This window comes from Mobula hypostoma, chromosome 14, assembly GCF_963921235.1.
Source record: "Mobula hypostoma chromosome 14, sMobHyp1.1, whole genome shotgun sequence".
NCBI lineage: Eukaryota > Metazoa > Chordata > Chondrichthyes > Myliobatiformes > Myliobatidae > Mobula > Mobula hypostoma.
In genome coordinates this window covers 25,425,490-25,446,693 of record NC_086110.1, presented here as the reverse complement: position 1 = coordinate 25,446,693, position 21,204 = coordinate 25,425,490, and the positions used below count along the sequence as shown (strand labels likewise).

Genomic DNA, 21,204 nt, shown 5'->3' with positions numbered 1-21,204 from the left:
AAGATCCCACAAATAGCAGATGAGGTGATCTATATTCTTATACACTGATTTGAAGCAAGGGGTTATTTTGTGGGCTCCTTTTAGAGCAGGCAGAGTTTTATTTAACTGGTACAGTTCTTCCAAGTACTATAGTGTAATGTAAAATTGCATCTCTACAGTTAGATGAACTCACATCTTCTAACTCAGAAATGAGAATACTAACACTGAACCAAGTTTAAAATTAAATATCTTCTGTTTTAAAAGTTAAGAAAAAAATTCTTGTTTTGATTTAAAAGTCTGATTTGCCTGATTGATTTAAATTCCGAATAGTTACTTTTAGTCTCAATTTTTACATATTGTGAATATACTTAAGTTTGATTAGACTGAGCAGGAAGTGTCTTATTGCCGCTAATCTGTAAAATGTACATTTTAATGCCACAATCAATTTCATTTTGTTTATTATTTGGAGAGAATTATTTTCTCAAATTATCAGCATTTTGTAATTTCACATTATACTGCTAAAAGGGTGTAAAATTTAGTTGTTAACAATGCTGAGCATTGGTTAAAAATCCATGAATGATATTTAATAATGTGACTTTTTTGATCATTTTGCTATAGTATTTATTTTTCTCAATGTTCCATTGATCTCTATCATTTATCTTTTTTAAGTAGGCATTAAAAATTAGCCAAGAGTTTAATTAAGATATTTTATATTGATTTTTAAAGTGTTAAAACAGGCCTATATTTGAAAATGCATTCCTCCAGTCTTTGAGGTATGAAGGTCAGTATTTATAAACTGGTTGCACCAGATGGTTAGAGAGCTAATTCAATCAATACGCTTAACAGATTAACCATGGTGGGTTGGAATTTTTGCTTAGTTGTACAAACATAATTTGATTACATATACACTGCTTCAACTAACCTTACTTTCATCTCCCTTTACCATAAATAAATGGCATTAAAATATGTTGCTTAGGACTTTCAGAAATGTTGAGATTGGCAAAATTTGCCATAATGTACATTGTTTTGTGCATATTTTTTCTTTTGTAATCTACACCAATATTTTCTGGAAAATTTACATGACTTTGCTATGTTGTATATAGTGTTGATTCTGGAACTAATGGGGAATGCAACAAATGGTCAGTTAATTTTAGCACAAACAAGAGAAAATCTGCAGATGCTGGAAATCCAACACACAAAATGCTGGAGAAACTCAGCAAGCCAGGCAGCATCTTCTAAGGGTCTCAGCCCGAAATGTTGACTGCTTACTCTTTTCTATGAATGCTGCCTGGCCTGCTGAGTTCCTCCAGAATTTTGAGTTAAGTGCAGCATCTTTGTTTCTGACTGATGGGTGTAAATTCTTAGAGCAGACACTACAGAATCGATATAGGAATGTTAAAAAAATGCTACTTTTTGACTGTTGTATTATTCTCATAAATATGTATGGAACACTTGCTGTGTGGTAGAAAAAAGAATTTTGACGTAGACCACAAAAATAAAAGTGAGTATAAAGGGAAAATTTAATTAATGCAATTCCCCAATTTGTTGCAGGAACCTTCAATTAAGTTGGTGATATCAGAATGGGATTTTGCGGCTAGGAAGATATTGAGAAGTATTCAAGATGGCGTTTGGTTACTCATTGTTTTTAGTAATTTGTTTTTCAAACTCTAGACGTAAACATATCTCTATGTTTTAATGTGGGATATATTATTGAAAAAGGACAGAATCTTGGATCTTTTTCTTCACTGTCAAACATCTATTCAATTTAATTAAATCTGTGGTTTGGAATTGAGTATGTTGTTTTGTCCACAGATCCATTAAGATCGCTAGGTTAAACTCATAAAATAGTTTAAAAGGCATAATATTTCACATATTTGCATATTTCACTGGGGCATAAAACCAAGAAACATGCTAAAATGTATGAATCTTTAGGTTAGAGTCAGCGATGTTGTGAACAGTGTCATTTTACAAAATGAGTGCAAAAGCACTGTAGAGGGTGCATATTAAATTTATGAGGACTGGATTATTGTGGTTATGAAAAAAAATTGAACAGGCTGTCCTTTTTCGGTTTAGGATACTGGAAGCTGAGACTTAATTGAAATGTAAAACATTGAAGGTGCCGAGAGTGGATAGAAGGAAACATTTCCCCTACACTGACCAGTCATTTTGTCTCCGGGCCAGCTTACTATAGGTGGCAGTATTAGAAAATGTTAAGGGGGGGATGTTTTTAATCATGATAATGGTGGATATCCAGAATTTGCATCCTAAGAAAGGTGGAAGCGGAAATCCTCGTTGTACTGGAATCAAAGCTATGCACCAACAAGTAGAAAGTGGGATTAAGTTGAATAACATGAAAGCAATATCCTGACCGGTCTTTTGAGTTGTAAGTTTCTGTGATTTTTTTTTATAAAAACAAAGATGCAAGTTGACAAAACTTGATTTGGATTTGAGGCCTAGTCTGCTAAAAAGCCATTTTACATGCATAGTACATGGAACATTGTGTAATTCCATTGGCCGATAATGCTGTGCTGACCTTTATAAGCCTATTCCACAATGAACCTGATCCTTCCTTCCTATATATCCCATAATGTTCAATTTTTCTTAATCCATGTGCCTATCTAATCTTTTAAATGCTCATATTGTATCAGCCTCTACCATCAGCCCCAGCAATGCATTCCAGACACCTACCACTCTGTGTAAAAATATTTTTAAAAAAACTACTGACATCATCTTAAATTTTCCTCTCTCACCTCAGATGGCTTTTCTCTGGTATTGGCCATTGCCATCTTGCGAAAAGGTGCTGGCTGTTTGCTCAATATAGGCCTTTCCTAATCTTGTACGCCTTTATCCAGGTGCTTTTTCAAAGAGAGAAGTCTAAGCTCACTGGTGCTTTCCTCATAAGATGTTCTCTGATCCAAATAGCATTATGATAAATCTCCTCTGCACCCTCTCTAAAGATAATGAGGCAACCAGAACTGAACAAAATACTCCAAGTGGTGTCTAACCAGAGTTTTATAGAGCTGCAACATTTCCTCACAGCTCTTGAATTCAGTCCCCGAACCAATGAAGGCAATTAACTTGCATTGATCCCAAGATCTCTCTGTTCCTCCACACTGCCAAGAATCCTGCCGTTAACCTTGTACTCCACCTTCAAGTTTGATGTTCCAAAGTATATCACATCACACTTTTCCAGATTGAACTCCATCTGCCACTTCTCTGCCCAGCTCTACATTCTGTTCATATCCCATTGTAACCTATGCATGACTGATCAACAGCAAATCAAGTTGAAATATTATCAATAAAGTTTCTCTTTCAATATCATTGCATTTGTCAGGGGTCTCTCTCATCTGTTCCTCAATCACTTTGACCTCCTACCATCAGGTGGAAGTTACCACAGCACTGTTAAGGTGGGAAACATCTTCCTTCCCCAGGCTGTGCGATTACTGAACGCAATGCCACCTATCCAGGTTTCGTCACGTAAAAGTGCTGGTAGCATTATACTGTTTATTTTTTTAACTCGTGTCATAAATGTCAGTCTTCTGGATTATATTTTACTTGTTAGTTTATTTGTGGTAATATTACTTTCTGTTGTGCCTGAGTTACATGTACTGTATTATGTACTTCGGTGTGGAGGAACGTAGTTTCATTTGGTGGTATGCATGTAAACAGCTGAATGACAATAAACTGGAATGTGAAGGTAATTGTTGTGGGCCCTTTGATAGTGCAATGTGATTCTTGAGCAAGGTAACCATTGTTCTAGGAAAAGACTACAGCACCTGGCATTTACAAGTGATTCCTTTTCTATGTACTACTGAGGCTGGTTCCTCAAGGATGTCATACTGGGGGAGGGGGTGGAGAGGCAGGGAGTGAAGGGAATAAATTCCCGCTATCTATTAATTTCTCCCATTAGTGTGCGTCTCAAATAGCCTCTGACAACCAAGTCCAGCACTGGCATTCACGTATGGCTTAGCTACTAAGCCTGATGGAATAGTTTCTACAGCCCAAATGGACAAAGGCGGGTTACTGACACCTTAAAACCAATCACCTTGGCAGATGGTGCTTGTCTTTTGTGGTTGACAACTCTTCTAGGGGAAGGAAAATTCTGATCTCAAAGTTTCACTGCCTTGCGGCTAGTCACTCATTGGGAAGACTTTGGCATTAAACCCCGAGGGGAAAATCTGGAGCTGGAGTCCCTCACGCAATCCTATGCCAAGTTCAGTGCTGACAGGCAACTCCTGTGATGCCACTGTTGCCAATTTGTATCAGTCTCTGCAGCTTCTTTGGATTCATCAGCTGCATGGGCAAAAGCTTGCTCTCCATATCACCTAGACAGTTAGGATGCAACATCCATGGTCAGCCATGATCAAGGGAGGGCCAACTAATCTGGTCTGAGTTTACTTATAATATCAGCATCAAGCATTTTCAGTCCAGCTGATGTTCTTGATAATTATTATTGAGTATTAGGTTGTGTTTTTTTTTTGGTTTGAAGCGGCTCTTTTAATTAATGTCTAATTGGTGGCCTTCTGATGCGTGAATTTCTGCTGCTTTAGTTCTGTTAGTTCAAGGTCCTCTGGTTCTATTCAAAGTAGCTTTAAATCTATTTGATAATCCTGATACCTATTCTTTACCCCAGTTGGTGCAGATATGCTCAGTGAAATCAAATATTTCACTACACTTTATTCAGATGCATTTTATTTTTGTTAATTAAGTCACTCCCTATGCCAAACTAGTATTGTGAAATAAAATTAAGCTCCAAACTTGGGGTAACTTACTAATTTCACATATCTATAAATTTTATTTACAGCTGTATTGTACAAGTTGTGTTGAAATTCTTGGGACGTGCCTTTTATTTTTGTATGGGTTTCATCCGAGTTGAAGTGAAAGGGAAGAGAGCTGAAGCAACTGAAGCACCAATTCTTGTTGTAGCTCCTCACTCAAGCTTCTTCGATGCAATTGTGAATATCGTAGCTGGGATACCATCAGTTGTCTCACGAGCTGAGAATGCTGAGGTGCCTTTTTTTGGATGTAAGTTTTGTTTTTTATTGTTACTGTTGCACTGTTTCCATTACATTCGTATTAAAGAATTGTTAAATTTTGTGGGTATCATTGTTAAACAACGTATTAAAATGTAGCATTTTTAAGCATGTTAGTTGAATTGCTAATGTAATTAAAGCAGATGAGTAAGTATTTATACGTAGAAACAATTCATGACATGTTCCAAACAGTTGTGTTAAAATGTGGCTGAGTGAACTGACCATAGTTTACAAATTGGGGGGGGGGGGGGGAATGAAGAGATCCTGTCATCAATATTGTGGCTGGTTTATGTTTCATCGGTAAGCCTCCTGTAATAACTTGCAAAGCTGCATATGTACAATTACTCTTCACAAATATAATGTTTATCTGATAGAATTGCAGGGCTGGTTTTGCTTAAAAGCTTTGCATATCTTAGTTAAAACTCCAGTGAGTTTTATCATTTTCCACTTCCTCTCTCCTCCTCCCCCCCCCCCTGACTAATCATTAACATTTGTTGTCAGAATTGCTTTGCCACATTGTATAAAGATAGCATTTAGCGTTTGGTGGTTATTAAAGAGTGGATTGCGTGTTTCCATTTTAATCCCTCACTAATAATTGCATTCTGAGACGAAGGACAACATTTGTTTTTGCATGTTTTCCATACTGTGTGAAAAGTTTGTATGTGGCTGCATCTGCTATCTAATTTCTCTCTGGTGTCAAGATTTGGTTACCAGTTATAATCTTTTATCTTTCAGTATTCTGATTGGTTACTTTTGAAAAAATTTGAGACTTCCTTCTGTACCATATTTTTTTTCTATAGAGTATTGCTGGATGCACATTATTGAAAGTGAAGACTCATCATGCCGATTGTATTTTGAATTTGGGATAGATTAATTGCATGAATAGCACTTTTTCTTTATGTTCAAATGGTTCCATTTGATATCAGAGAATGTATACATTATATAACCTGAAATTCTTGCTCCACACATATCAATGAAAAACAGAATACCCTAAAGAGTGACGGTATGAGAATTAGAACCCCAAAGCCCTCTTCTCCCCCCTCCCATGTGCAAGCAGCAGCAACCCATCAACACTCCCCCTCCCCCACTTATTTCAGCAAAAAGCATTAGCACCCGCCACCAACCAAGCAAGCAACAGCAAAGCCCCCAAAGATAGACCATGATCTACAGTACACCAAAACCTAATCATTCAATCGGACCATTTGACATGCCACAGGCTCTCTTTCTCTCTCCCTAATAAAATGGCAGTGAGGTATCACACAACGAGAGGGGAGACTAGCAAAACAAAGTTCATTGATTACAATGTTAAAGTCTGTCATGTGGCTCCTCCCCAAGTTCTCTGACTGGAGTATTGACAGCTAACTCTCCAGCACCATCAAGAGTATAGAGGCTTCCGACAGCCGATCCACTGTTTGCAATGTTCCGTTTTCTCCCGTAACACTTCAGTTGGCAACACTGGCTTGGAATTGACTCATCCCCATGGCTGCAGAGCCTCAGAACCCTGAAGGCATGCACGTCTTCCAGGCTGCATCCTTAGAATATTGAAAAATAGTTGGTTGATGAACCCCAGGAGCAGGAACCATCACAGTAATGAACCATAGTTTGACTGAACAAGGACTCTGACAGGACTCCATCCACCTTGAAAAGGGAATGAAAGAGACATTTAAGGAAGAAATGAGGCTGTTTTTGCAGATGAGCTCGAAGAAGAGCAAGAATTTCAAGTTGTATAATGTATACATTCTCTAATATTAAATGAAACCATTTGAACTGAAAGAAAAAGTGGTATTCATGCAATTGAACTATCCCAAATTCAAAACAAAATTATATACTAGCACGATGATCCTTCACATTTTAACAACGTGTATCCAGTAATACTTTAGAGAAAAAAGATGAGATAAAGAAGAAAGTTTCAAGTTTTTATCAGAAGTAACTAATCAGAAAGGATCTGTTATCATTGGAGAGAGTCCAGAGGAGGTTCAGGGGGATGATTCTGGGAATGAAGGGGTTAACATATGATGAACGCTTGGCAGCTTTGGGCCTGTATTCATGGGAATTTAGAAGAATACGGGGGGGGGGATGGGGGGGGGGATTTCATTGAAACCTACCAAATGTTAAGAGGATTAGATAAAGTGGATGTGGAGAGGATGCTTCCTGTGGTGGAGGTAGCCAGAACTAGAGGGCACAGCCTCAAAAATGAGAGGTGACCTTTTAGAACAGAGGTAAGGAGGAATTTTTTAAGCCAGATAGTAGTGAATTTGTGGAATGCTCTGCCACAGTCTGAATGGAGGCCAAGTCCATGGGTATATTTAAAGTGGAAGCTGATCATGCCCAATTGGTCAGGGCATCAAAGGATATGGTGAGAAGGGAGGAGTAAGGGGTTGAGTGGGATCTGGGATCAGCAAAGTTGGAATGGTGGAGCAGGGTCAATGGACTGAATGAGCTAATTCTGCTCCTATGTCTTGTGGTCTAAACTGCCCTCTGGTGCTATGGTAGGTCTGCCCAGTTATAAATTAGGTAAGTTTTAACAGATTCATCCCAGTTCCTAATTTTATTGGTCATGGCATAAAAATTTTTGACTTGCTATCCTATCCAATTTCCATCAGTTACTGAAGGCAAGTACTATAGGTTGCTTTCTCGAAAGTAAAGGCAGTGGATCAAACTACAAAAGATAGATTTTATACCATGAGAATTACTTGAAGCTTAGTCAAGATACTTTAAATGGAAAATATTTCTTTTCATATTTTGACTCTTATCTCTGAGTAATTCCTTTCAGTTTTGAAAGACAATTAAAATACCCAACAAACATCATTTCTGAAACAACTGTACTTTAGAACCAGACTGATTAAAACAAAGTTTTTTTAAAAAAGCATTCTTAAGTATGCAAAGTAATTTATAGCACTGAATTCCAGCAATTTATGGCAAACTTGCTACCTATGAGTATGACACGATTTAAAACAAACAATGGGTGGATGTCCAGGCCTGAATTAATGAGGTTCTCAGAATGGATCAATCAACTTTATTTTTTAATATGAAATATTTTGAACAGTATCTTATAATATCTGCCTTTAGATTATCAGTTATTTTTCAGGTAATGCCTCTAATTTGAATTAACATCTTATGTTTCAGCTTTTCTGCGTTGTGTTCAACCTGTATTGGTATCGCGCAATGACACAGACTCCAGAAAGAAAACTATTGATGCAATTACAAAGCGTGCAACATCCAATGGGAAATGGCCCCAGGTATTTGAAACAGATCTAACTAGTTATGATTTCATAGGTTCAATCAGTTTTATAAGAATGTAGTGCAGTATCAAGACTTTTTTTGAAGTTTGCACTCTTTCTCTTTCAAGCTTATGATTTTTCCAGAAGGGACCTGTACAAATCGCACCTGCCTCATCACTTTCAAATCAGGTGAGTAAAGTCTTGTAATAGAATTTTTTGTGCTCCTATTCTTGTTTCAAATGCATACTTTGCAAAGAAGCTTTGAAAACTGGAGTATAAAATCAATGGAATTGATCAAAACCTGGCAATTTTTGTCTCATTTAGTTGAGTAAAGATTGTAGAAGAGCTTTTCATGAAATTAAACATATCTGTTGTCATTTCAGGTAATTCTGTAACATTGGTTTAGCTAGTAAGTTGATAAGCCCATTTAAAGAATAAACTTACTTTCACTTCCATAGTTTAACTTCATGATGAAAAGTAAAATTCTCATAAAATGATGTGAACATGCAATTCCAAAAATACTGAATTACTTTTCTCTAGTTTTCTGATGAATTGAATTGAACTTGAAATGAATTTTTGTTAAACAAATAATATGAAGGGTTAGCTCAGGGTCACGATTATTTTCTTGTGTAATATCCCTTGAAATTAGTTTGAGATTTTTGCATAAATACATCGTTCTCAATGTTGCAGTAAATATTTATGGCAGGTTGCAGACTACTCCACTGCTGACTTTGTTGTTTGAGTCTGGCATGGAAACAGAAAGATGGACTCCGCATGGAAACCTGTGCTGATTAGGCTGAGTTTAGGGAGTTATTCTGTAATGATTTCAAAGGGTGAGAAATGCTCATGAGCTGCCTTGGTAATAATTTCTTTTAATCTTTATTTAAAGGAATAAATAAGAGACAGTAAAGTTGTTTCCATTTGTAAATGAGACTAGACCGAAGAGACATAGACGCAAGATTTGGGGAAATAGATTTTGAATGGAGAATAGGAGAAATTGATTTTCCAAGAGTAGTGAATCTCTGGAATTCTCTGCCCAGAAAAATAGTAGAGGTTACCCTCATACTCATTAAATATATTTAAGGCATAATTAGATTTTTGCAGAGTAGGGAAATTAAGGGTTAAGAGGAAAAGGTAGGTAGGTGGAGTTGAGTCCATGGCCAGATCAGCCATGATCATATTAAACGGCAGAGCAGGCTTGACAGACCCACTCTTATTTCTTATGCTGCCACATAGAGCCTCAAAACTGAGGAATGCTAGATTCTCTCAGTAAGTTTCTAATACAGGGGAGCTACATAAAGTCAGTGTAATTGTTTCACGTTAGTCAGCATTTGAGTGCAGGTGATTGCAAATGACCAGCCTAAGTTATGACAGCTATGACAGATGTCTAAACATGGGAAAGCCTGGCCAGAATGGAGATGAGGCATCCTTGGGAGTGTCAGGTTAATTGTATTTGTGCTGGACAGGGTGGCTGAGGTCATTTTGTATAAGTCTGTATGAAGATATCAAGCTGCTGACAATAATGTTTAGTTAAAGAGTTATAAGGCATGAAACAGACTCTTTGCCCCACCACAGCTATGCTGACCACCATGCTGATTTATTTTAATCTTATTAATATGCCCTTATTAATTCTATAACCATTTTAGCCTTGCTGATTTAAGTATCTGTCCAGATGCCTCTTAGTCAATGATACAGTTCCTGTCTCCATCACCACCTCCAGAAGCTCATTCTACATATCAATTACTCTTTGTATGAAAAATGTATCCATTTTAAACAACCTCCCTCTCATCTTGAAGTTCTGCCCTCTAGTTTTACACTTCCCTCCCATGGGTAAGAGTCATTGATAACTACCCTATCTGTACATCCCATAGTTTTACATTCCTCAGTCATACTCTTCTTCCTACTGCTAAGGTCATGCAGGATCCTGTGTGTTCTAATACTTCAGATCAGCCTCGTATGCTGGACCTTTTCAAAAGCCTTACGAGAATTCACCTAATTTCTTCTTTAAGAGTATTTCTGCATCCTTAGTTATCCAAATCTTGCCACTTTGCCTTGTCAATGCCCCTGGTCACTTCTTCAAAAAAAAAACTCATTCCATTATGTGAGACATAATTCCTCACACACAAAGCCATGCTGACTATCCCTAATCATTCCTTGCCTTTCCAAATGCAAATAATTCCTATCTCTTAGAATCCTTTTGAGTCTCTTTCCCTCCAACTGAAGTAAGGCTCATTGGCATATTGTTCCCTCGCTTATCCCTGGTGCCTTTCTTAAATAAAGGAGTCATTAACTATTCTTCTACTCTCATCTGTGGCTAAAGAAGACAAAAGTCTCTGACGAGTCCCAGCATTCTCTTCCTTGCTTCCCATAACCTCCTGAACCTGGTCACGTCGCAGAGATATATCCACTTCTGTCTGTTTCATGATCTTCAATACCACTTCTTCCTTGATGTGTTCTACGATATACAGTAACTATTCCCTTCCCAAAACTCATTAAGTTCTGTGTGGCTCTCTATTGTATAGAGCAGAAGAATCTATTTAAGATCCTGCCCCTTTCCTGTGGCTTCTCATAAAGGTTAACATACTGGTCATTAATGGGTTCTACTCTCTCTCCAGCCACACTTTTGCTCTTAATATACTTAAAGAATATTTTAGGATCCTCTTTTATCTTATCTGTTATTGATATCCCATGGTCATGTTTGTCCTCCTAATTTCTTTCTTAAATGTATTTCTCCTTCCTTAGCTTCAAACCTTACTACAGTGCTCAACCTGTATAAAATAAGTGAGCAGTCACCATGTTTAATACTTCCTCCACTTTTAAGTCAATGTGAATATGTGACTGAGTTTTGGAATTCTAACTGTTTCCGGTATGCTTGCAGGGGCTTTTATTCCAGGAGTTCCTGTTCAGCCAGTACTTATTCGATACCCAAATAGACTGGTGAGTTATTAATGTGTATGGATATATTTTGCCATAATTTGAGGGAAAAAATTATTTGAGCCTTATTTTGTTGTTCTTGAAAGCAAGTTCCCCAATGCAAACTTCATTGGATAACTAGCTTCAAAGAGATTTGCTAACTCTGTCGCAGTGCAAATCCACTCCATTTTTAAATAACCCTGTCCACAGAACAGCAATGCTCGCTCAGTTAGTCATGTCACCTGTTCCTGGCTTTTCCAACTGTGAAAATGATTGAATGTTTGCAGTTATTCCTGCCTTTCACAAGCATGCAATAACTTTAAAAGTGAAGCATATTATGGGATTTCCACTTTCCTCCCATGTGCTAAGGACGCTACGGTTGGTAGTTAAACATCTCTGGTCTTTTGGTGAAAGGTAGCATCTGAGGGGAGCTTGGAGAGAATAACATGGGATTATTGTGGTGGCTGGAGGGCTTGTTTCTATACTGTATGACTCTTATACTGTGTATGATGCCAATCTACAACTGGGGTCGTGTACAAAGCAACCCTCCCCTTTTTGGACCTGCAAGTGGCCTATGCCTTGAACAATGAAGCTAATTTTAAATAAAGATTTGAATTCACCTTTGTGTTAATTGAAGGACCAACTCCACTCTGGTATTACTGTGGAATCCAGGGCATTAATTGTTTATAAGCTCGGTTCTTCCTCAAAGGGTTTCAGTTATTGTACAATGTTCATGCGTGGCAAGCAATGTTGGGCAACCCATTGCTAACCGTAAGTGTCACATGGAGCAGTCAACACAAGAAACCTTCACAGGTGAGTATGGCAGTTCAGTTTAATGCTAAACTTTTCTCATTTATGAAGAAAAATAAAGACAATTTTAGACAAAAATGTCATTGGTAATGAAAACTAATTTATATCGTTTGTATTTACTAAATTTTCCATCAGTTACATCTTGAACATATCTGTTCAGGAGAAAGAAGCTTATCTCCACTTACTGAAATGATTGAGGCAAGCGAGGCTCCCCGCTCTGCATTCTAACCAATTTTTGCAGGATCACCACTGAGAATGTGCTGATCAGCTGCATCACCATCCGGTATGAGAATTGCAAGGCATCTGACCACAAGACCCGACAAAGGATGATGAGGTCAGCTAAGAGGAACATCAGGGTGTCTCTTCCACCCATCAGAGATATTTTTCAGGAACTTTGCAAAATCAGTTATACCTGACCAACAATCTCTTTGCCCCCAACCATCAGGCAGGAGGTACTGTAGCTTTAAGATAAGGACTGTTAGAATGGGAAGTCGATTCATTCTCCTAGGTCATGAGACAACTGAACTCCCTGCTACCACCCAGGTCTCCTCATGTATGAAGCGCCAGTAGTGTTATACAATATTCTTTTTAACTTGCATCGTAAATGCACCTTATTGTGTGTTAATTTATTTGTGGTAATATTATATATGCCGGCTGGTGGCGCAGTGACATCAGCGCTGGACTCCGGAGCAAAGGTTCCCGAGTTCAAATCCAGGCGGGCTGCTCCTGGGCATGTTTTCCATCCGTGCCGGGTTGACTGTTGAGTTCGCAACTCGGCCTTGTAAAAAAAAAGCTGTGTACAGTTGAATGACAATAAACTTGAATTTGAAAATTTTTCTACAAAAACCTTAATACAAAGATTAAAATATGTGCAAGTAACTTGCTATTTAGAAATGCTTAATCTGAGACTTCAAAATAAATTATGCAAAATATTTTTCTGCAGGATACAGTTACTTGGACTTGGCAAGGACACAGTGCGTAAGTTTTTTTTGTATAAAATTAATATAGCAGTATTTTAAAAAAGCTGGATAATGGTTGATAAACCACCCTTGGGTTTATTCAGAAATTAATTTTCTATTAAAAACAGGACAGAAAGGGGCTATATGAAGCACAGTTTTGCACAGTGATTTGGGTTGTTGATTGTACCCAGCTTAAAAAGTGATTTTATAGAACGTATAAGCTTTACAACATGAGTCCTCTGTGCTCAGGACTGGATTATCCAACCCTCTAACCCTATTCTCGGAGAGTCCCTTTATTAGTTTTAATTTTTCAAAAATTGTTATGAGATCACCATTTATCGATAATGGTGGGTATATGTGCCTTTGAATATTGAACTAATTCCTAAAATACAATATATACAGGACATAGTGGTTAAATTATCAGACCAGTAATCAAGAATCCTGGGGTCTGGAATTCAAGGTTGAAATTCCATCATGGCAGCTCTGGAATTCAGATTGAGTTTAATAATCAGGAATTTGGAACTCAAAGGAATACTAACTAATCTGAGCAAGGATGACCATGAAAGCAACTGACTCTCTGGTACATTAATGTCCTTCACCAAAGGGGTGTAGCCTACTTAGGATTCCAAACCATACCCAGCCCATGCCATTGAATGCTTGCTGAAGCCTGGCAAGTCACCTATTTGTACCATTACTGATGTGTTCAGACAGAGAAGAAGAAAAGTAGTATGCACCACCTGGAATCAAGCTAGGTACTTGAGTAAGACACAAAGTTATTCTCAATCTAGATGTCTTTGGGAAGTGATACTCATGAACATGTGGGCCTGGTATAAAATTTGGGTGCACTATCACACTGACTAGAGAAGAAACAGCCTACCTGAATCGTACTTGCAGAATCACCCCTTACATAAGATGTACCAGCCTCCTCCATCGGAATCCCTAAGTACATCTTGTACCAACAACAGGGCAGACTCGCCTGCAATGATGTCAGATTTGTGCAAGAATGTAGCTTATGGGTCCACTCAAGACTCTGTGAAATCTAATGGCATCATTTTAAACATAGACAAGGAAACCTCTTGATTATCTTGTACAGGTGATGAATCAATGCTTTCCTATGCTGATAATACTTAGAACCAAGTACGGAAATTAGTGAGGGCACAGAATGTACACAGTGAGTAGTGGGGGCTCCAGTGTCCATCATTGAGTGGCTTGGTAATGTCACTTTAGCCAATGCTGGTTGAGTCCTGAAAACTCTGCTGCAAGAGATGAGTGAATCAACGTGCTGCATAAACTTCCTTATCTATGATGGATCATTCATTACTTGATAATGCTGCAATATTTACTGCACAAGATTGACATAATGCTGTCTTCATACAGAGGACAACCTCCATTAGAGCTTCAGAAACCCAGATTCCTCTGGCACTATCTCTGTGAAGTTTCTACTTCCTCTGTGGCTGTGGGTTTCTTTTGTGTGTTCCACTTTCCAATGACATAGGGACTACTGTTCACCACTCAAAATTGATTGTTGTTTGTAGGTGAGTTAATGGGTATGTGGGGAAGTGTAAATGTGTGTTTGATGGCTGGCATGGATCTGATGAACTACAGGTTTGGTTTCTTTAGTCAGAGTCATGAGGTGATACAGCATGGAAAAGCCCTATTACCCATAGAGACCATGCTGAACATCAAACACTCAATTATACTGGTCCTATAGTATGACATCGTGCAAGGAACCACATCAAGTAATCTAAAAAAAGAGATATCAGCCTACTGAAACTAGGACTATACATGTGCTAAACATCATGCACCAAAGAGAGCTAAGAACCACCATCAAGCAGATGAGGTCAAAGTGCTACAGTCACTGCATCTAAACATTTAAACAAGTTCCAGGACAATGCTCCAAGAACAAAAATCTGTACGTGGATTTTCAGAAGGCCTTTGACAAGGTGTCGCACTTGAGGCTGCTTGGCAAGTTAAGAGCCCATGGCGTTACAGGAAAGATACCGGCATGGATAGACCATTGGTTGATTGGCAGGAAGTAAAGAGTGGGAATAAAGGGAGTCTTTTCTATTTGGCTGCCGGTGACTAGTGGTGTTCCACAGGGGTATGTGTTGGGACTGCTTTTAACGTTATGTCAGTGATTTGGGTGACGGAATTGATGGCTTTGTGGCCACGTTTGCCGACGAAATGAAGATAGGTTGGGGGGGGGGCAGGTAATGTTGAAGCAGAGAGGTTGCAGAAGGACTTAGATTAGGAGAATGGGCAAAGAAGTGGCAGATGAAGTACAGTGTCAGCAAGTGTATGGTCATGTACTTTGGTAGAAGAAATAAAAGTATAGACTATTTTCTAAATTGAGAGAAAATTCAGAAAGCTGAGGTACAAAAGGACTTAGGAGACCTCATGCACGGTTCACTGAAAGTTAATTTGCAGGTTAAGAAAGGACAGTAAACATGATGTTAGCATTCATTTCAAGAGAACTAGGGTATAAAAGCACGGGTGTGATGTTGAGGTTTTATAAAGCACTAATGAGGCCTCACTTTGAGTATTATGAGCAGTTTTGGAACCTTTATCTAAGAAAGGATGTGCTGCCATCGGAGAGGGTTCAACTGAGGTTCACGGGATTGATTCTGGGAGTAAAAGGGTTATTTCATGAGGAGCATCTGATGGCTCTGGGCCTGTACTCCCTGAATTCAGAAGAATGAGGGGGATCTCGGAGGAATTTGTTGCCTCAAACAACTGTGGAGGCTAAGTTATTCGAGATATAATATATATTTGATAGATTCCTGATTATTCAGGGACGAAAGGTTACGTGGAGAAGGCAGGAGGTTGGGGCTGATTGGGAAATGGATCAGTCATAATGAAATAATTCTGCTCCTATATCTTATGGTCTTAGAGTCTTAACATCCTCAAAAAGAGTGATAGCCAGAATGTAGATGTTGAAAGTAAGGCTGAAGCATTTTCAACCATGTTCAGCTTGAGGTGCTGAATAGATGATACAACTCTGCTTCCAGCTGAAGTTGCCAACAGACTCTAGCCAATCCATTTCACTTCTAATAATATCAAGAAGTGGCTGAGAGCACTCGATTCAGCAAAGAAAACAAAACCAGACAAAATCCCAGATGCATTACTGAAGACCTATGGTCTGGAATGAACTGTGCCTCTAGCCAAGCTTTTCCAGTACCGATACAAACATGCGCCTATTTGACAATGACTTAAAATGTCCATTCACAGAAAAGTAGAACAGATGCCAAATCCACTTACTCTCAGTCAGTAGCAAAGTAAAGGAAGTCGTCATCAACAGTGCTATCAAATAGCACTTACAGCATTTACTAATAACTTACTTTACATCAAGCAGCACTTATAGTATTTACCAATGCTCAATTTTCCCAGGAGAAAAAGGAAGGCAAAAGTTGATTTTTGGTAAAGGTGAGGTATTTATACAAAGATGAAATAATACCAATAAAATAGGGGAAATATGTTTCTAAAAAGCTGACAAGTATTAGGCATTCAATCAGTTCAGCCACAACTGGGCAGTAGTTGCTGGCCAGTAACAAATTATTTTTCTTAATGTATCCAGATTAGAAATGATCTTCTTGTGATACTTGTAAGTTTTTGAGTTGACTCTTTCATTCATTGTAGTTTGCATTCTGTTCTCTTTTCTCTTTTAGCAAGTATTTGGCCTCAGCTAGCTTGTTTTGAGTCATAGCTTTACTGAGATTAATAACTATCTCCAAATACCACTATCATATTCTACATCTTACCATTCTAAGATGTATTTGTTCTTCAGAACATTTCTATCATAAAATCTCTCTTAATAGCAGATTGGGTGATACTGGTGCACCTTACATTTGCATATACCTTATTTAAGATCAGCATATCTGATTAATTCTAACTTCCTAAATAGTCTTTTGAGTAGAGGCTTTAAGTTCACAATCATAGTGTATAAATACATGTATTACTCATTCAAAATCTTTCTGCTTTTGGCCTGTGCAAAGCAGTTAGTTTTGAAAGATAGCAAAACATGATTTGGAGATAACAATGTTCACATTGTTAGTTAGTATTTTACACAGCTGCGTTTGATGTGACCTATTTTAGGTCTGAGAAAGCATGAAATGTGTACTTGTAAAATTACAGGTTTGTTAACAAGGAAGAAAGTGCAAATACGATGGTTTATATGTCTATTTTTTATTTTAGTGATTTAAAGCATATATCACTGTCCTGTCTTAAGATTTCCTAACAGCAAAGGAAATGCCATACAACCGGAAGGCTCGAACTATTTCCTGTTGAAACTAAAGGCGAGGGGTTTCATTGTGGTTTTTGCCTTTTTTTTAGTAAAAAAGGGATATTTAGTTTTTTTTTGCATTGCACTAATAAATATTCCACCTCACTCTAAGTGAAATGCAGAGGTGGTTTTGAGGTATTTGTCCTAAATATTTACTAATTGTAAGATATGCCTCTGAATTTAAATTACTATAGTAACATATGGTAAATGCAATTTTATGCAGAAAAATGTAAAGTGATCCAATCTGAGAGAATCAACAAGGAGCAGCAGTATGAATGTTGCTCTCCTGAAGGGGTTGCAATAGCAGTGCGACCTGAAAGTCAAATCAGATGCTTTTAGTTCAAAAAGACAGTCACAGGCAAAGCAGCTAGCTACATTTGTAACCATCCCTATTTAGATTAATTCTATCAGAGATACTCCCTTTATTCCACCCACCTTCTTCATAGACTGAAAACTAACTTTTTCCCTCTTTCCCAGTCTCAATAAAGGTTTCCATTTGAAAGATTCATTATTTCTTTTGCCGTAGAAGCTGTCTGACCTACGGAATGCTTCTATTTTTTTTGTTTTTACATTAGGTTACCTTTATCAGAACAGTTGAAAAGAAAAATGAGCATCTATAGAAATGAATAAACAGTCAATGGTTCAGGGTAAGACCCCTCATCAGGAATCAGCTTGAAATGTCAGACATTGAACATTAAGCATCATTTCCACAGATGCTGCTTAACCTGCTGTGTTCCTCCAGCATGTTGTGAGTGTTGCTCTGGATATGCAGCATCTTTAGAATCTTGTGTTTTAAGAGAAAAATGAGTTAGTTTAAGCTGATAGAGGAAGAATGGATAGAAAGAAAAGAAAATGTTTCTGACTGAGGTTAGGATTGCTTTGGTAAATGCAGTTTGGGGAAATTGTAGGGAGATAAACAAATAAAAGGATGTGTAAAAGCTGTGACGTACAGGGTGGAGCTGTTATAGAGAACTGATACTAGATGTCCAGGAGGTTAGCCATTGCGTGTAGTCAGAGAAAAAAACTGAGTTAATATTACAGAGTGATAACTTTGCTGCAGAACAAGCAATTCTGATAAGGCAACAACAACATTTCTGAAATTGTCTACTACAATATGTGTCCTAAAGGGTGTGAAGAATAGAGGCAGAAGATGAGGTGATAGGATGGAGATAGACAGGAGTAGACTGGAGAATTAAAATGACATGTAACTAGAAGCCTATTTGGACCGAATAACATTCAAAGATTCAAGATTCAAAAACTTTATTGTCATTCTAACCGTACATCAGCACTGCAGGGCAGAATGAGACAGCGTTTCTCAGGAGCAGTGCAATCATAACATAACAAACGCAACACCTAATAATAAGCATAACAATAAATAGTAAAACACAACAGCCACATGTCAGTTAAAATCAAGTTATAAGTGTCCAGTCTAAAGCAGAGTCAGGTAGAGCAGCTATTTAGCAGTCTGACTGCCTGTGGGAGGAAGCTGTTTAGTAGCCCAGTGGTTTTAGTTTTGATGCTCCTCTAACGTTTGCCTGATGGCAGAAGAACAGACAGTTCATGGAGAGGGTGTGAGGGGTCTTTAATGATGTACCGTGTCTTCTGGGAGGCATCGACTCTGATCTTTGAAGGCATCGATATGATCGCCTAATCTGTGGTTTCTCCAGTTTAAAAGAAGAATATCCCAGAAGGCATGCACTTAAAGTTGGTGCGGTGTTGCGGGGAAAGAAAGAGTTCGAAAGGAGGTGAGCCAACTAACATAGTGGTGAATTCCTCAACTATGCTGTCTGGGCTTGTGCTGGAGGGAAACATGTTAGAAGCATTTAAGAGGCTCTTAGGCACAGGGAATGGAAGGATAGTGACATCCTGTAGGCTGGAGGGATTAGTTTAGTCGGACATTTGAATACTAGTGTAATTAGTTTGGCACATCATTGTGGGCCGAAGGGTCTGTTCCTATACTGTAAAGCTCTATGTAATCTCTGCTTCATCTGTTTAGGTTCATAGCTTCTAGGAAGGCATGATGTAAATTAGCAGCTGTTGTATCTCCTGCAGCTGCATGGGAAATTATAGAGGGAAAGAATATTGACAATGGAAGAATGGACTATGGGGTCACAAAGGAATACTATAGTAGAAATGAGAGGAAGATGTATTCGATGGTTGAATCTTGTTCAAGGTGTCTAAAATTGCAAAGGCTCATCCTAAGAATACTGATGCTGATGAGTTGGAACGTGAGAAAGAGGGCAACACTTTCTTTGGCTGGAGGAAGGTGGGATGCAGAAAATGTGGTCAAGGGCTCTATCAACTACGGAAGAAGGGCGTAGTAACTATGACCTAGAGGAGACTGGTTGATAACTGCAAAAAATCTTTACTGAACACAAGGAGGTGATCTGTTTCGCCCCCCCCCCACCCCGATGCTCAACAGTGCATTAATGTTTTATACCTTTTTATGCGCAAAGGCAAGAGTAAACAACTACACTTTCAATGGCTATAATTACTTTAACATTTTAAGTGTAAACAGTTAATTTTGCACAATTACTTAATCGCAGCTCAACTGGCAGAACTCTTGTAAGTGGTCAGAAATGGGTAGCTGGACAAAGAGGATTTGAGTAACAAATATTGGACATACAAGATGCTGGAGAAACTCAGCAGGTCAGGTAGCATCTATGGAAAAAAAAGTACAGTTGACATTTCGGGCTGTGACACTTTGGCAGGACTGGAGAAAAACTGATGAGTAGATTTTAAAGGTGGGGGAGGAGAGAAAAAAACAAAAGGTGATAGGTGAAAGCAAGAGGGGAAGGGTTGAAGCAAAGAGCTGGGAAGTTGATTTGTGTGAGAGATACAGGGCTGGAGAGTGTGGAATCTAACTGGAGAAGACAGAAGGCCATGGAAGAAAGAAAAGGGGGGAGAAGCACCAGGGGAAGGTGATGGGGCTCCCCTTCCTCCACCATCACCTAAGTTGGTTGAGAATTGGAGTCAATCATGAGTTTGCGCTCCGCCATTGGGCACACTCCATTCTCAACCTCTCTCTCAATTATGTCAAATTCCCTCGGAGACAGCAAAACCTCCTGATCAATCCAAAAATACCTTATCAAAATGTAAATTATAGGGTCCAATTCAACACAGATTAAGAGTAGAAATATATTTAAAAGATAAAGAAGAAGTAGCTTTGTGAACTGTCTGCAGGACATCACTAATAGTCCTGTTGGTGCCATCTTGCCACTTCAAGATTGTAATGTAAAGTGAAATCTATATGGTACATAGCATTGCTATTGAAATTGCCGTGCCATTTTGAATGAATTGTGTAAAAAAATTACAATATAATTTGATTGCTTTTCAAAAATAAATTGGATAGTAAAATTCATGACTAAATAAATTCTCGTAAACTACTAGCAACAAAAAGGAAATGGTGTTGCCACAGTTTCCTAATTTATACTTCAGTGTTGAAATACTGTCACTGAAAACATTTTCCATTCCATAAAATGAAATTTTTCTGCAGTCTTCAGTAGCCTAAAGTCCGTCCTGTTTTGCACATTTGGAGCAAGTTTAAGATTTTTTTTGGAAATGTTTGAAAAGATTCCCTGTTTGAGTGAAAGCGTTCCCTAGAAATTAATAAGGAGCCCAAAGTGGCATTAAAATCAGCTGCTACATTTTTATACCATCAGTGGTATATAATACTTTCCTTGTTTTTTTTCCTCCCTGCTTGTAGGAAAATGATTCATTTAACACTTCCAGTACAGAATTATCTTTGTCACATGCAAACGATGAAGTTTATAGTTTATTCTAACAAGTTTATTCAGCTCCCCAGTGAGGAATTCAATTGTTTCTAGCTATTCTTTCAGCCAAAAAGTCCTTGTCTGTCACTAATTAAGGATAATAGATTAAGTAATTTCATCATAGGTACAATGTTGAAGTCACAGTTAAAAACAAGATTGCCAGAAGTGATGACAAGATTTTGTAGAGAGACTAGAGGAGATTTTCTAGAATTATGTCAGGGATAAAATACTTCACCT

General features: G+C 38.1%; 1 protein-coding gene across 1 annotated transcript in view; it reads left to right on the top strand.

Moving 5' to 3' along the window:
* The window catches only part of lpcat2 (lysophosphatidylcholine acyltransferase 2), a 91,028-nt gene that overhangs the window by 11,545 nt on the left and 58,279 nt on the right, over window positions 1-21,204 (top strand). Inside the window, exons 3-7 of the mRNA XM_063067436.1 lie at window positions 4,784-5,004; window positions 8,139-8,251; window positions 8,362-8,422; window positions 11,112-11,170; window positions 12,900-12,934. Coding sequence (XP_062923506.1) covers window positions 4,784-5,004; window positions 8,139-8,251; window positions 8,362-8,422; window positions 11,112-11,170; window positions 12,900-12,934 — 489 coding nt within the window. The remainder of the gene's footprint in view (window positions 1-4,783; window positions 5,005-8,138; window positions 8,252-8,361; window positions 8,423-11,111; window positions 11,171-12,899; window positions 12,935-21,204) is intronic.